The sequence below is a fragment of the Amaranthus tricolor genome, chromosome 1, assembly GCF_026212465.1.
Source record: "Amaranthus tricolor cultivar Red isolate AtriRed21 chromosome 1, ASM2621246v1, whole genome shotgun sequence".
NCBI classification, from domain to species: Eukaryota; Viridiplantae; Streptophyta; class Magnoliopsida; order Caryophyllales; family Amaranthaceae; genus Amaranthus; species Amaranthus tricolor.
In genome coordinates this window covers 8,518,666-8,533,194 of record NC_080047.1, presented here as the reverse complement: position 1 = coordinate 8,533,194, position 14,529 = coordinate 8,518,666, and the positions used below count along the sequence as shown (strand labels likewise).

The window sequence follows — 14,529 nt, the reverse complement described above, 5'->3', positions numbered from 1 at the left end:
TAGAGATGTACATTCAAATGTTGATGTGAATATGAAATACGATATTGTATTTTTTTTAATGTGTGTATAAATATTTTGACAATACAATTTGATTTTTATACACAGAATTTGGACAGTTTTACCCTCACAAGTACGTACTCTTCTTCCTTCCAAACCCAGAGCACAATTCTTCACTCCCCACGTCCCCTTCTCAACCTCGGTAGAGAAGCCGATTCATCTAGATCTGCCCTTTTTTCCTGTATTTCACATTGACTGTTTTGAATTGATGATTCTTAATTAAACCCACATTTTCTTCATCATTTACACCTCTATTTATTCGTTTATAAAATGGAGGGTTCTTCTATGGAAGAAGGAACTTTGTCAGAAATTCTATTTGAAACTGTTGATCACGCTTCTGCTCCTTGTTTCCCCAATTACCCACCTCGCCAGGTTTCCAATTTTTCACTTTATCCATCTTCATTCCCATTACCCCTTCTGGGTAATAGTTTTGATTGCTGAAAATCTGATCATTTTTCAATTTTTGCTTATTTTTTCAGGTAAATAATGCGGCCAATTCAGGTGTTCTTTCCTTGGTTTCAAGTATAGGTATGTTAATGATTCGGAATATCTCTTTTGCAATTGTATGTTTGTAAATTAAAGGTAATTTAGTTACTTTTTTACGTTTGTTTTGAAGGTTTGACTCAGCTTAAAGAGAAATTGAGTGCATATAAACAACAACCCAAGAAAGGGAAGAGGTTGGTTTCATTATTTGTGTCTCCAAAAGGTGAACGGATTGCAGTCTGTGTTGGAAATCATTTAACAATTTTGTGGAAAGATGATGATTATCAGAACCCATATGGGACATTTAGTAGTAAGAATGATTTACTGTATAATCTTTTAATTGATAATTTGATTCTAATAGTTGTGGCATTAATATGTTGATGATGTGCGTAATATATTGGGTATGATGTTGATGATGATTATGATGAGTTGTGGCATTTATATGTGGTTTATTGGGTATTGGATTTTTTTGGATAGTAGGAATGTGATTCTTGAGATGCCTCGGCTTTACGCGAAATAATGGGCTTATATGTGTGATAGAATGTCACCTTACTTTTGTGATAATTGAAGAATGTATCTGATCGACCGGTAATTAGATATGTGAGATGTGAGTTGGAATGATTAAGGTCATTTAAATTCAACATGAATAACAAATATAGCACTTGATAAACTACTTATACGATTAATTCATAATCCAAAGTGGAAATTTTAAAATTTTTAAACTTCGATGTGTTGTCGATACCATGATGGAGTGTGTTAATTAGTGTGTCTAATTAGCTAGAAGCTCCTAGTTTCTCTTTGGTTTGGAGTTTTTTTTTGATAGCCATCCAAAGGATAAACATTGCTTTAGGAGTTGCTATCCTATGCCACGCTAAGGAGGACCATTGTGCTCTTGTACCTTCATAGAGAAGCCTTTTGTGATCCAACTACCATTCCTTTTAGGTAAGACAGCCACCAATCAAGCTCTTTTAAGTATCTTTTATGGACCTATTTCACCTATTGAGACTTGGATCCAATTTGCCTCTCAAGTTTCCCACCCGCAACATAGTTCCAAATCAGAGGGTCTCTAATTTCAGCCCCATGGTTTTTCAGGTGAACAAAAATTGGTCCTTTTGATGGCTCTATGCTTGTTTCTATGAAAGGAACCATGCCAAAGAAAATATCTACAAGCAAACAACATTCACTGCCTTAATCATAACCGTAGGGAGCAATAAGTTGTGATGCTTATTTGGACAATGGTAAAGCTAGAGTCTAGTGTATGCCATATTTTTACGCTAACAGTTCCTTAGTTCATATATGATTTTGTCAACTAATTGCTCATACTCTAACTTTTAATTCCCTGGGTCCAAATTGAAGCCTTGAAGGGGAGAATCCTTTTGAGAAGCTTGTTATGTTACTTACCCTTTGGATTAAGGATTGTCACCTAAAGTATCGTGTGAGAATTTGGGATCTCCAAGGGTGCCAACTTTTGAATCTTCACAATTTTTATTTTTAAAGCAAATCTACTCTTCAATTAGTGTTAGATTTACTCCCATTACACTTTACAAAACACCTCAACTAGCTGATTGACTAGCGAAAGGTACTATTTTGAAGCTGAATATACTTTTTTTTACCTCAATCCATTATTTACTCGCTCATTAGCTTACTTTTGTACAATTACTAATAAATTGGGCAGATACATTAACTGAGTTTTTATGGGTATATTGCATTTTATTGTACGGAAAGCAGGGATAATAGGGGGAAAACCTAGGGACAAAGTGTCCCTAGAGATATTGTTAGCTTTATTATCACATATTTTAGTTTTTAAAACAAAGGTAACTTGAATTTTGTTAGAAATATTGATATATTTGTTATCACATATTTTAGTTTTTAAAACAAAGGTAACTTGAATTTCGTTGTTTGTTTAGATAAAAATATTGAGGCATTCACTCATGGAGGATGGTCCGAATCTCATGGTGTACTTGGAGTTGTTGATGACGTGGACACATTATATTTTATCAAATCAAATGGTGAAGAGCTAATGAAAATAGAGCGCAGGCATCATAAAGTGGCATTGCCAATTGTGGGCCTTTTTGTGCCTAGTTTTAAAGAGACAAAGGGATCTCATATGTAAGTGTTCATTTACCGTTGTGTATGTCCAGTTTATCAAAAAGGTTTCTTAATTCCTAAAACTTTCATTTCAATTCCTGTATTGTGGCCTTGAGAATCCAATGTGGGAAATGCTTAAACTTTGTCTGTGTTCGATTTTAAATTTTGATGGTTTCTGTATTATCTATGGGACTTATCATGTGAGTTTTACAGGTGTACCTTTAGTTTTCTTACTTCTGATGGGTCTCTTCATCACATTGAGGTCAGCCAGGATCTCAACGCTTCTCTCTCCTCAATTCAAACCTGGAGTGACGTAAAGAAACAGTTTTCACTACATTTCTTCTGTTTAGACTACAATGTAGAACATTGCTTACTTGCTCTGGTTGGTGGGCCTAGCAATATTTCTATGTCTACTAGCAGTAGTACTGGTATATTGTGTTCTTTGTAACTTTTAACGGATACTTGCCTTTGAAGAAAATGAGCAATGAGCTTTTCACAAATTTTTCCAAAAATTTTTATTCGGGGCAGTTCCCATTCTTTTACATTTGCTTATTACTACTTGTTCCTCCTGCAGGATCTTATACTCTTTCTATATGGCGGTGGAGTAAGAAATCAGATTTGCTTCAAGTCAGTTCTTTGCAGTTCGAAGGCATTTATAGCAAACCAAAAGGCTTTACAGGCCTAATTATATCTCCAAAGGTGTTAATCTCACCGAATGGAAAATTTATTGGTACCTTAGATTTAAGAGCACACTTGAACATTTTTAAGCTCGATGTTGACTGCTTGTCTGTTTCTCCTCTTTCTCATGGAGAAACAAAAAGTGATTTTCTAGAAGATATAGTGGATTTCACTTGGTGGTCTGATCACATATGCACTATTTACAAGAAGGGAGGGGCTACAACCATGTTGGATGTCATTAGCGGTAAAAAGCTGCTAGAAAATGATTCCCTGTTTTCTATGCCTGTTCTGGAAAACACTAAATATTTTTCAGGCAAAGTATTTGTTTTAGATATTCTAGTGCCTAGGGAGAGACATAGTTCTTATGATCACTTAGAATTAAATTATATCCATGACTTGGAGCAGTATACCGTAGGGAACCTTGATCAAGTTGGTATATCAAAACTCTCATGGAGACTGTCATCATTTTCTGAGAGATCAGTTCCTGAAATGTATGATGTCCTAATCAACAGTCAGAATTTTCAGTCTGCTTTAGAATTTGCTGATCGATATAAATTGAACAAGGATAAAGTATTTAAGTCTCAGTGGCTGAACTCTGGACAAGGTAGTGATGAGGTGCAATCTTTTCTGTCTAATGTGAAGGATGAAGCCTTTGTGCTTGGTGAATGTGTTGAGAGAGTTGGGCATAGTGAGGTTGCAATGAGGGCGTTACTTGCTTATGGACTTAAACTGACTAATCGCTACAAGTTTGGTGAACCTGAATCGGACTTAGGTGAGCATGTGTGGGATTTTCGTCTGACGAGACTTCAGTTGTTGCAGTTCATGGATAGGCTGGAGACATTCCTCGGAATAAACATGGGCAGGTATTCATTGGCAATAGTTTAGACTTAAGCTGATCTTTTAGCCGTCATTGTTCAAAAACTATTTTAAATTTCTTTTTAAGGTTTTAATTAGGAGTGGCAGTGAAAGAGAGAATTACTAGAAGAGAAACAAAGAGTTTAAGATCTTATGGAATTCATTGGCAATATTTTTTGTTACTACTACATTTTTTAATAAAAAATCATGAAAAAAAGATATGACGAAATTCATCTTGTTTTATACATCGAAAATAGGTGGGTTGAGCTTGAAATTTCACTATTGAAAGAATGATGTGTTAACAAAAAGCTATTGAATTTGATTTGTTTAGATGGTAAAAACAAATTTGATAACTTCTATTTCTTAGTTAATTAATTGATCAACTTGCTATCAGACATTTCTTTTTGGATTTGATAATTTTCCATTTTTGCAAAAACTTTTGATATATTATGACAATTAAAGTTAGAACTGGATTTGAGAAACTGTACAAGTATATTTGGTGGGCAGGTTTCATAGTGTAAATTTGTAAACCGATGCAGGGGTTATTCATCACTCAAAATTATGATTGTCCAATTATTCCATTTTCTGCGTTTTAATAAACTGTTATGCTATTATCAAATTTAAGTTCATTTATTAGGAATTTCTTTGCCTCAAGGTACCACTGACTCCTTGCTTAATGACATAGTGTTGTGCAGGTTTTCTGTGCAGGAATACAGCAAATTCCGTGTTATGCCTATTAATGAAGCCGCTGTGAAGCTTGCTGAGAATGGAAAAATCGGAGCTTTAAACCTTCTGTTCAAGCGGCACCCATTCTCCTTGTCTCCTCATATTTTGAAAATACTGTCTGCTATACCTGAAACAATTCTAGTCCAAACATACTGTCAACTCCTTCCTGGAAGGTCTCCTCCTTCAGTCACTGTTCTTCGAGAAAAAGATTGGGTTGAATGTGAAGATATGCTAGGTTACATCAGAGACTTATCTGAGCATGACGGAAGATCTGCACTTATTAGAACTGAACCTGTTATTAAGCAACTCTCAGGGATTTTGTGGCCATCAACCGATGAGATTTTGATATGGTACAGGGAAAGGGCTGAAGAAATTGATAAACTTAGTGGACAATTAGAGAATAGTGTATCCTTAATTGACTATGGTTGCCGTAGGGGTATGTATGAGTTACAGCAGTTTGCTGATGATGTTTCATACTTGCAGCAGATTATTTATTCTGAAGGTAATGATGACGAGATGAACTGTCCTATCAGTTTTATTGAGTGGGAGCATATGTCTGATTATGAGAAATTCAAAACTATACTTAAGGGTGTGAAAGAAGAAAATTTTATTGAAAGGTTACGTATTCGTGCAATCCCCTTCATGAAGAAGAATCTTCATTTGGGAGGAGAACATCAGAGGGACGAATCATTTTTGGTTCGGTGGTTGAAGGAGATGGCTGTTCAGAATAATATTGATTTTTGCTCCTTGGTCATTGATGAATGGTGTCATGATGTACAAAGTGGATTTTTTGTGGATGAGATGGAAGCAGCAGACTGTGCTTTGCAGTGCATATACTTGTGCAGTGCGATGGATATGTGGAATACAATGGCATCCATTATTTCAAAGTTTCGAAATGCCAGAGGTGAGTTTAATCTTAGTACTCTACTGCAACCTGTCCGCGTCAAAATTTAAAGCTTACTTGTTTCCGGGATGCATAGTGATATACTCCCTCCGTACCATTCAATTTGCCTCATTTTCTATTTGGGTTATCCCATTCATTTGCCTCATTTCTATATTTGGAAATAGACCCTACCACTTTCTTTTAATTTATCCACAGATTTCAATTCTCTTTTAATTTCATCTACACAATTCAATCTCTCTCTTTATTCAATACTTAATTCTCACATTCCTTAAAATCCTCACTTGCAAATGATGCAAATTCAAGGACAGACTACCACTATCACTGTGATATCATATATATTTGTATGTGTGTGTTTGTGTATGTGTATTAATGTCCACCTTGTTGTAGTTTTTTCAGGATTCTTTGTATCTTTGTGTATTTGGTCGTGAAATATTGCTTTTGTACCTTAACTTCATTTTGTTGTGCCACATCGTTAAGCTATTTATGATTTCTGTTATGCATGCAAAAAGAAAGTGACATCTCTTTGATTCAAATATGTTTTGAGTGCTTATGATGAATTATTGACAACTACAATGTGATGCATATGGACATGCAGGTACTGAGATTCGTTCTGCAGGTCTTGAGAAAAGACTTAAATCAGCAGAGGGCCATATTGAAGCAGGCCGACTTTTGGGTCTTTATCAGGTTTGCATATGATCATCTCATGCTCATAAAGTTCTCCTAAAATTTTACTGTAGATGAGGTAGAAATGTTATATCTGTTTTCTCTTGCTTTGTGTTCGTCATGTTCTTGTGGATTTTTAAAAAACTAATGGGAATTTGTAAGAGTACAATAAGAAATGGTCTTTTTTCGTAGTGTTGCTTATACTTATCCTCAATCTGGGACATAACCATCAGAGTAATTTCACCGATCCACAACTTGCATATTGTAATGGAGTTTAATGGTAACTGTTCTTTTCAATTTCTGCACTTAGTTTGAGTGGATAGGTTGAAGAATCTTATAGCCCTAAGATATCATCCTAATTCTCTACCTAGAATAGTGTAACTCTATGAACTTCGTGATTTGAAACATGAGAATTTTTTGCTAGTGGATAATTTTTTCACAACTTAATGTTCCAAGAATCGTTGAAAGCACATTGATGAGTGCTTGCAATAAATTAGGCATTACATTCAACCATGCTAGAGCCATAATCCCAAAAGATTGGGGTCGGCTACATGAACCAGTATATCAGTTTTAATGATTCTCTACATGGATTCTTCTTCTCCATTCATTTCATTTTCAGCCATCTCAATTTGTAACTCTAGATCGTTCATATTCTTTTCCAATTCTTTCCTCCAAGTTCTTTTTGGTCTTTCTCGCTCTCTTTTTAAGTCTCCAAAGTTTCAACCTTCTATTTTTGTTACCAGTTTGCTAATACTTTATCTTTGCACATGCCCAAACCATCTTTAACAATTCTCTTTCATCTTTTCTTCAATATTTGCAACTTCTAAACCCTTTCTTATATCTTCACCTTGAAATTTATCCCTTAAGATATGCCCATTCATACATCGATAAAGATTCGCATTTTCGCTATTGGCATCTTCCTACTATGATGCTTTCTACAAGCCCAGCATCCTGATATACAGTGTGCATCTTTGTTTTTCGTTAATTCTCAAGTCAATGAAAGGCATGAAATATGCAGTGTCACGGCACGAATTTGGGTGAATTTAGGAAGGTTGTAAGGGTGAATTTTAAAAAAATTATGTATTTTTGGGATTTTGGGGCAAAATTATGTAAGGAAAAAAAAAGAAATTCATAAAATTTGAAGAACTTTTTGTCTTGTTGGGAAAATTCCGAAAATTGATGTAATCTTAGAATCTTTTTCTTATAATTTGTTTTTGTAAATCCCCATTATTTTGATTTGTTTTGAGTCCCAGCTCCCACATCCACACAACATTAGCCTTATAGTTATAGTCACACCGTCTTGATGTATCTACTTGCAATCATTGCCTTGGCTGTTAAAACTCTTGCTTCTACTGGATACTGATTGTTGGTTTTTTGCCTCATTTAGCTACATATCTTTCTGAAAATTGATTTCCTTTTTGTTGGGCTCATATCAGGGTTGAATGTACTTCTAGTTCATGGGTGTTGAGGTCAAGGCTTTGGCATTGTTGTGTCATTTTACATTAATGTGGGGCGTTTGGCTTTTAGCTTATGCACACATGTAGATTTGTACATGTAAACTGTAGACGTACAAAGATATATGGGTACTTACATACATGATACATACATGTACAATACTAACATTATACATATACATGTTTGTGTGACATTTGAGTACCTCAAGATTGTTCAATTTGTTTTGTCAAAAGAGTTGGATATTTTGACAGTATGGTATGAAAACACTTTGTAGCTTCTTTTTCTTGAGTTGCTAATCATTCCCTCTTGTAACTACAGGTTCCAAAGCCATTGGGTTTCTTTCTAAAGGCTCACAGTGATGATAAAGCTGTAAAACAAATTCTCCGCCTTATACTCTCAAAATTTGCACGGCGACAACCAGGCCGATCCGATAACGATTGGGCAAGCATGTGGCGTGATTTGCAGTGTTTGCAAGAAAAGGCCTTTCCCTTTGTAGATATGGAGTATTTGCTAATTGAATTTTGTAGGGGACTTCTTAAAGCTGGAAGATTTTCTCTCGCGAGGAACTACTTGAAGGGTACAGGAACAATCAGTTTGCCAACTGATAAGGCAGAAGCCCTTGTGATCCAAACAGCAAGAGAATATTTTTTCTCAGCATCAAGTCTATCTTCACCTGAGGTAAGTTTCACATTTCTTAGTGTAACTTGGTAATTTTTGTTTGTAACTTGCACTATTGGATTTTTTTCTTCAGTCTTCTGGAATCTGGATGCAGTTAATGAAGTGTTAGATTTAAAGAAGAAACACCACCTTCCCTTTTGTCTTATCCTTGAAGAAACGAGATGAAAAGAAATGGGCTTTATTTTTTTCTGTAGCCTTTTTTCCCTTTCTGATTAATAATTAGAAATGTGATTGCTCATAACCGAGTACACTAACACTATCAAAAGCCCCCATTATCTATAGAGAAGTAGGTACCTTTTTTATTGGGCTCCCTAGTTTTACAAACCAGAAGCAATCCGTTACTTTTAGATATCAACATGGTACCTTATTTGTTTCTACAATTAATAATATCAAAATTCATTCATTAAAGTACTTCAATTTGTTTCAGATATGGAGGGCTAGGGACTGTCTTGATCTTTTTCCGAGCAGCCCCAGTGTTAGATTGGAGGCTGATGTTATTGATGCATTAACAGTCAAACTACCAAACCTCGGCGTTAATATTTTACCTCTTCAGTATAAGCAAATAAAGGATCCCATGGAAATTGTAAAGATGGCTATCACTAACCAGGCTGGAGCGTATCTGAATGTTGATGAAATCATCAATGTTGCCAAGCTTCTTGGATTAAGTTCTCAGGAAGATATATCTGTTGTTCAAGAAGCTATAGCACGAGAAGCTGCTGTTGCTGGTGATCTGCAGTTGGCTTTCGATCTATGCCTTGTTTTGGCGCGGAAAGGTCATGGTCTAGTTTGGGACCTTTGTGCTGCAATAGCTAAGGGTCCTGCAATTGAGAACATGGATTTAAGCTCTCGGAAGCAGCTTTTGGGCTTTGCTTTGTGCCATTGTGATGATGAATCCATTGGTGACCTGTTGCATGCATGGAAAGATCTAGATATGCAAGACCAACTTGACTCTTTAATGATGCTAACAGGCACTCCCGACTTTTCTGTTAAAGGTTCCTCGATGAATTTAGCTTCTGGCCATACTGTTCAATCTGTATTGGTTGGTGACATTTCTAAGCATGAAGAAAATCATTTAAATAATATTAAGATGATAATTTCTAAGGTTGCCAAAGATCTTCCTGTGGCAAATGGAACCAGTTGGGATGACGTCCTACGAGAAGATGGGAAAGTCCTATCTTTTGCTAATCTGCAACTTCCATGGTTAGTCCAATTAAGTTGTGATTCAGAACTGGTAAAACATTTCGATCGTGTTTCGGTTCCCGGAAAACAATATCTTTCAGTGAGAATTCAAGTCGTAACAATTATCTTGTCCTGGTTAGCTAGAAATGGGTTTGCTCCCAGGGATGATTTGATTTCTTCTTTGGCTAAATCCATTATGGAACCACCAGTTACAGAGGAAGATGATGTCTTGGGTTGCTCTTTCCTTCTAAACCTCGTTGACGCTTTACATGGGGTTGAAGTTATTGAACAACAACTAAATGCAAGGGAAGATTACCAGGAGATTTGTAGTCTTATGAATGTAGGGATGATCTATAGTTTATTACACAATTCAGAAGTCGAATGCAAAGATCCACTTCAAAGGAGGGAGCTCATATGGAGAAAATTCCAGGAGAAGATTAGTTCAGGTAACTATGTTTATTTAGAATTGATTGCATAAATTTTTAGTATATACATTTCATTTCCCGTTCACAGTGTACCTTTTTGGCTTTTAATCATCTTTCTGGACGATTTCTCTTTCTTAGAGGACCTCGATAAAGTTGAAAAAGCACATTCCACCTTTTGGAGAGGCTGGAAGCTGAAATTGGAAGAGCAAATGCGAGTGGCAGATCATACAAAGGTGTTGGAGGAACTAATCCCCGGGGTTGATACTGCACGCTTCTTATCTGGGGACTTGCAGTATATGAATAGTGTTGTAATGTCCTTCATCGAATCAGTGAAATTGCAAAGGAAACCTATCTTGAAAGACGTGTTGAAACTAGCAGACACCTATGGCTTAAATCGCACAGAGGTAAAACCGTAAAAGCTGATGGTCTCTCTGTATGTGCTGTTTTTACTCGTGTATTTTATCTTCATTTCTTGATACCAATTACCTGTGCAAACTTTCTTTCAACCATTTTCGTTTTTGTTCCCTGAGATGTGATCTAATGAAACAACCATCTGTCCTCCAGATTTTGTTGAAGTTCCTGGCTTGTGTTTTGGTTTCGGAGGCTTGGAGCAATGAGGAAATAGATGCTGAAATTCTAGATTTTAGAGAAGAAATTCTTCATTCTGCGACAGAGAGTATTGATATCATAACTTCTGTTGTGTATCCTGTGATTGATGGTTGCAATAAAGCTCGCCTTGCTTATGTTTTTGCACAGATATCAGATTGTTACCTGCATTTGGCCGGAACACAAGACCTAGCTGAGTCATCTATAAAGTTGGGGCAATTTTACCGGGTCCTTGGACAAGAATGCTTTGATGTCTCCTTCATTACCGATCTGAACTTCAAAAACATCGTCGATGTAAATTTTGGCAGCCTTAACTCTGATCTATTCAATCATGAAATTTGCCAGCATGTTAATGAATTCACAGTGGAAGCATTGGCCAAAATGGTACAAGCACTTCATAGTACTATAACCGGTGCATCTTCAAAGAATATTATGTTTTGGCAAGATGTGTATAAGCATCATGTTCAAACTCTGTTGAAGAATTTGGAGTACAAGGCTAAAAAGATTCGTCTCGAAAATCCCGAGAGCCTGCTGAACTTGCTAAGTGAACTTGAACAGACATATGATGCCTGCAGAAAGTATATTAGAATCTTGGATCATCAATCTGCCTTGATCATCATGAACAAATTCTTCAATGGAGTTGTCCCTTTGCATGTTTTTAAGGAGATTATGCATCTTTCTTTAAAGGACTGCCTTATTGTGCTTCTGAACTTCTGGGTTAGATTGAATGCTGATTTGGTGGAAATTGCCGAAAATCTGGAGAGGTCAACTGCAGTTTCTCTGATGATTTGCTTCAAAGTTTTCATGAAGTTAGTCGTGGACGGAAAAGTTTCACAAAGTCAAGGATGGGAAGTGGTGTATTTCTTTGTCGATAGTGCTGCAACTCGCCCATCCGTAGATTATTGTTCTTTCTGTAGGTCCATGGTCTTGTCTGGCTGCACGTTTAGCTCTGTGGAGGCGGTATTTTCCGAAGCTTTTTCAGAATGCTCAATTGACTTGAGTATAAACCCCGGCACTAAGGGTGGTGTTAGTTGTTCACCTGATGTTTGTAACTTATACCTTAACATACTAGAAAGTATTCTATCTAACTTGGTTCATGACAATGGGGAACGGCAAAAGTTACACAACTTGTTATCTTCCATTAGTGGATTGGATGGTGACCTGGAAACTCTAAAACGGGTTCGTACTGCCGTTTGGGAAAGAATAGCCAAGTTCTCTGATAACCTGCAGCTACCAAGTCATATAAGAGTTTATGCACTCGAGGTGTTGCAATATATTTTAGGTCGAAAAGGGAAGATCTCTACAGAGCAGGAAGACGGTATTATTCCGTGGGAAAGCTGGGATGATTGGAGCGCCACGGGTAAAAGTTCCGAACTTACAGAAGAGCAAGTTCTTCAAAGTCAAGCCGAGGGAACAAACCGATTTAAGAATACACTGGTTGCACTGAAAACGACTGAGCTTGCTGGTTCGATATCATCCCACTTGGAAATAAGTGCAGATGATCTTCAAACGGTTGATTCTGCAGTTTCTTGCTTTACAAAATTTTGTGGGGCGGCAGATTCACATGCTCATTTTGAGGCTCTTCTGGCCGTTTTAGGCGAGTGGGAATCCCTCTTTCTGGCTGAGAAAACAAACGAAACTTCTGTCGAAGTTTCTGGGGCATCTGATCCCGGTATCAACTGGAGTGATGACTGGGATGAGGCCTGGGAAAGCTTTCATGACGAGGAACCTGTTGTAGACGAGTACGTAAAGCCCTCCATCTCTATCCATCCTCTGCACAAATGCTGGATGGAGATCTTGCGGAAACTCGTCATGCTGTCACGATTTGATGAGGTTGTGAAATTAATCGACCAATCCTTGGTAAGATCTGACATCGTTTTGATTACTGAAGACGATGCAATTAACCTGAGCAACATGTTAATCGATTCTGATTCCTTCATGGCTCTAAAAGCCAGTTTATTACTCCCATACAGAACATTACATTTACGCTGCTTAGATGCAGTCGAAAAGCAGCTTAAACAAGGAGATAACCTGGAGAATATCGACATGAAATTCTTAATCCTCGTTTTGTCTTCTGGGATTATTTCCAGTATCATCTCGAAATCAGAATTCAGAGCTACATTCTCTTACACCTGTTACCTGGTGGGCGTTTTTTCACGACAATCTCAGAATGCCCTAGTGTCAAGCATACATCAGAATATGAGTTGTGACGACGACGAAAGCTTCAACTCAACGTTTAGACGAGTTTTGTTCCCTTGTTTTGTGGCGGAGTTGGTGAAGGCGAACCAGCAGATTCTAGCAGGATTTCTCGTGACTAAATATATGCACACAAACCCTTCTCTGTGCTTGTTAAATGTGGCCGAGGTTGGCCTCAGACGATATTTACAAAGCCATGTTCAGTTGCTCGAAAGTCACGACTCTTCCTCTGAAGCAACAAAGCCTGAAATACTACGGCAGACACTAACCAACTTGGAAGGGAAATCGAAGACCTTGATCTGTTCTGCGTTATCATCGCTTTCCAATAGTTCGTAGTTCGTTAAACAAACCCACACTGCTGATATTTCTCTTTTCAGCATGAGGATCTTTTCTTTTTTTCAAGATATAATTTAATTTGGTAGGATGTTATGTGGGAAGCCATGTAAGTTTCTTTGTTGTGTTAATTTGTACATTTATGAGTAACCTGGTTTCTGAAACATGATCTGGATTTTGGTGCACTGTTTTGAACTGGCAATAGTTTTGTTCTTGTTATTGTTTTAGTCAACCATAGTCAAACTTGGGTTAGTTTTTTAAGAGTAGCATTCTTATATTTTTTTTATTTGGGGTAGGCTAGAAAATTCCTTAGATATAAAGGGATAGATAGAGATGTTCAAAATAAATTTGATGCTCTGAAATTTACCCAACTTTGTAATCGAATTCGATTTGACCTGACTTTATAAATGATTTACAATTATATAAAAAATAATATGGAGTTATGGACATAAAACCGATTTCAAACCGACCTGAAACACCAAGTCCGAAGATCAGAAGGAAATTATGAAGGTACCTCAAAATTCGTTTATTATTTGAACTTTATTTTTTGTTTTTAGATTTTAAAATAGAAAACTTAAAAAAAGCCATAAAGTAAACAACTAGTGTCTTGAGAGCTCTCCGGATCCTTGAACAGCTTGAAGGCGAGGTATCCTCTTTTAATTATGACTTTTGTGTTGTAGAACCTGCAATTTTTTTAATGATTTAGGGGGTGTTTGGTATACCAAACGTGATGAAATGGAAATGAAAATGGATAATGATTGAAATGAAAAATCATTACTTTTAAAAAAAGCTTGTTTCGTTGAACTTTAGACAACGTAATGGATTGAATATTTTGTGGGTAAAACTAATTACTATTAACCAAAATGAAAGCTTGAAGTTGCGAATGAAATACTCTGTTATGGTGTCCACCCATCGTTTGTCTCTCCTTTCACTACCAGATTATTCTCTATCATGACTTGCACCACATTTGCATCTCAAAGCCTTTCAATATCGGAGAGAGAACAATTGTATAAATTGGTATCTACCATGAAAGCATTTTCTCTCTCCTCATTAAGAGAATCACTTAAATGATTCCAAACATGGCCTTAATCTATGTGTTAAAAGTGCTGATATTTTTGGGGATCTATAGATGATTTCAGAACGACAACGTATTGAAGCTACTCCCAACCCCACTGTGCCGTCATCCCCTGCATATGAACAAGT

The 14,529-nt window shown here is 36.7% G+C and overlaps 1 protein-coding gene across 2 annotated transcripts; it reads left to right on the top strand.

Annotated features, from left to right (window-relative positions):
- The first annotated feature begins 97 nt into the window (after positions 1-97).
- On the top strand, positions 98-13,808 carry LOC130801087 (MAG2-interacting protein 2). Of its 2 annotated transcripts, XM_057664849.1 has the most exons (12): positions 98-429; positions 537-585; positions 674-850; positions 2,448-2,649; positions 2,842-3,056; positions 3,203-4,169; positions 4,857-5,791; positions 6,387-6,475; positions 8,228-8,587; positions 9,015-10,212; positions 10,330-10,595; positions 10,756-13,808. In XM_057664849.1, the coding sequence occupies exons 1-12, from the start codon at positions 328-330 to the stop codon at positions 13,327-13,329; spliced, it is 7,134 nt and encodes a 2,377-aa protein (XP_057520832.1). In that variant the 5' UTR covers positions 98-327; the 3' UTR covers positions 13,330-13,808. The 2 variants fall into 2 exon arrangements, with proteins under 2 accessions (XP_057520832.1, XP_057520836.1); XM_057664853.1 differs by lacking the exon at positions 98-429 and having other exon boundaries at positions 674-734; positions 10,756-13,540.
- Positions 13,809-14,529: the final 721 nt, after the last annotated feature.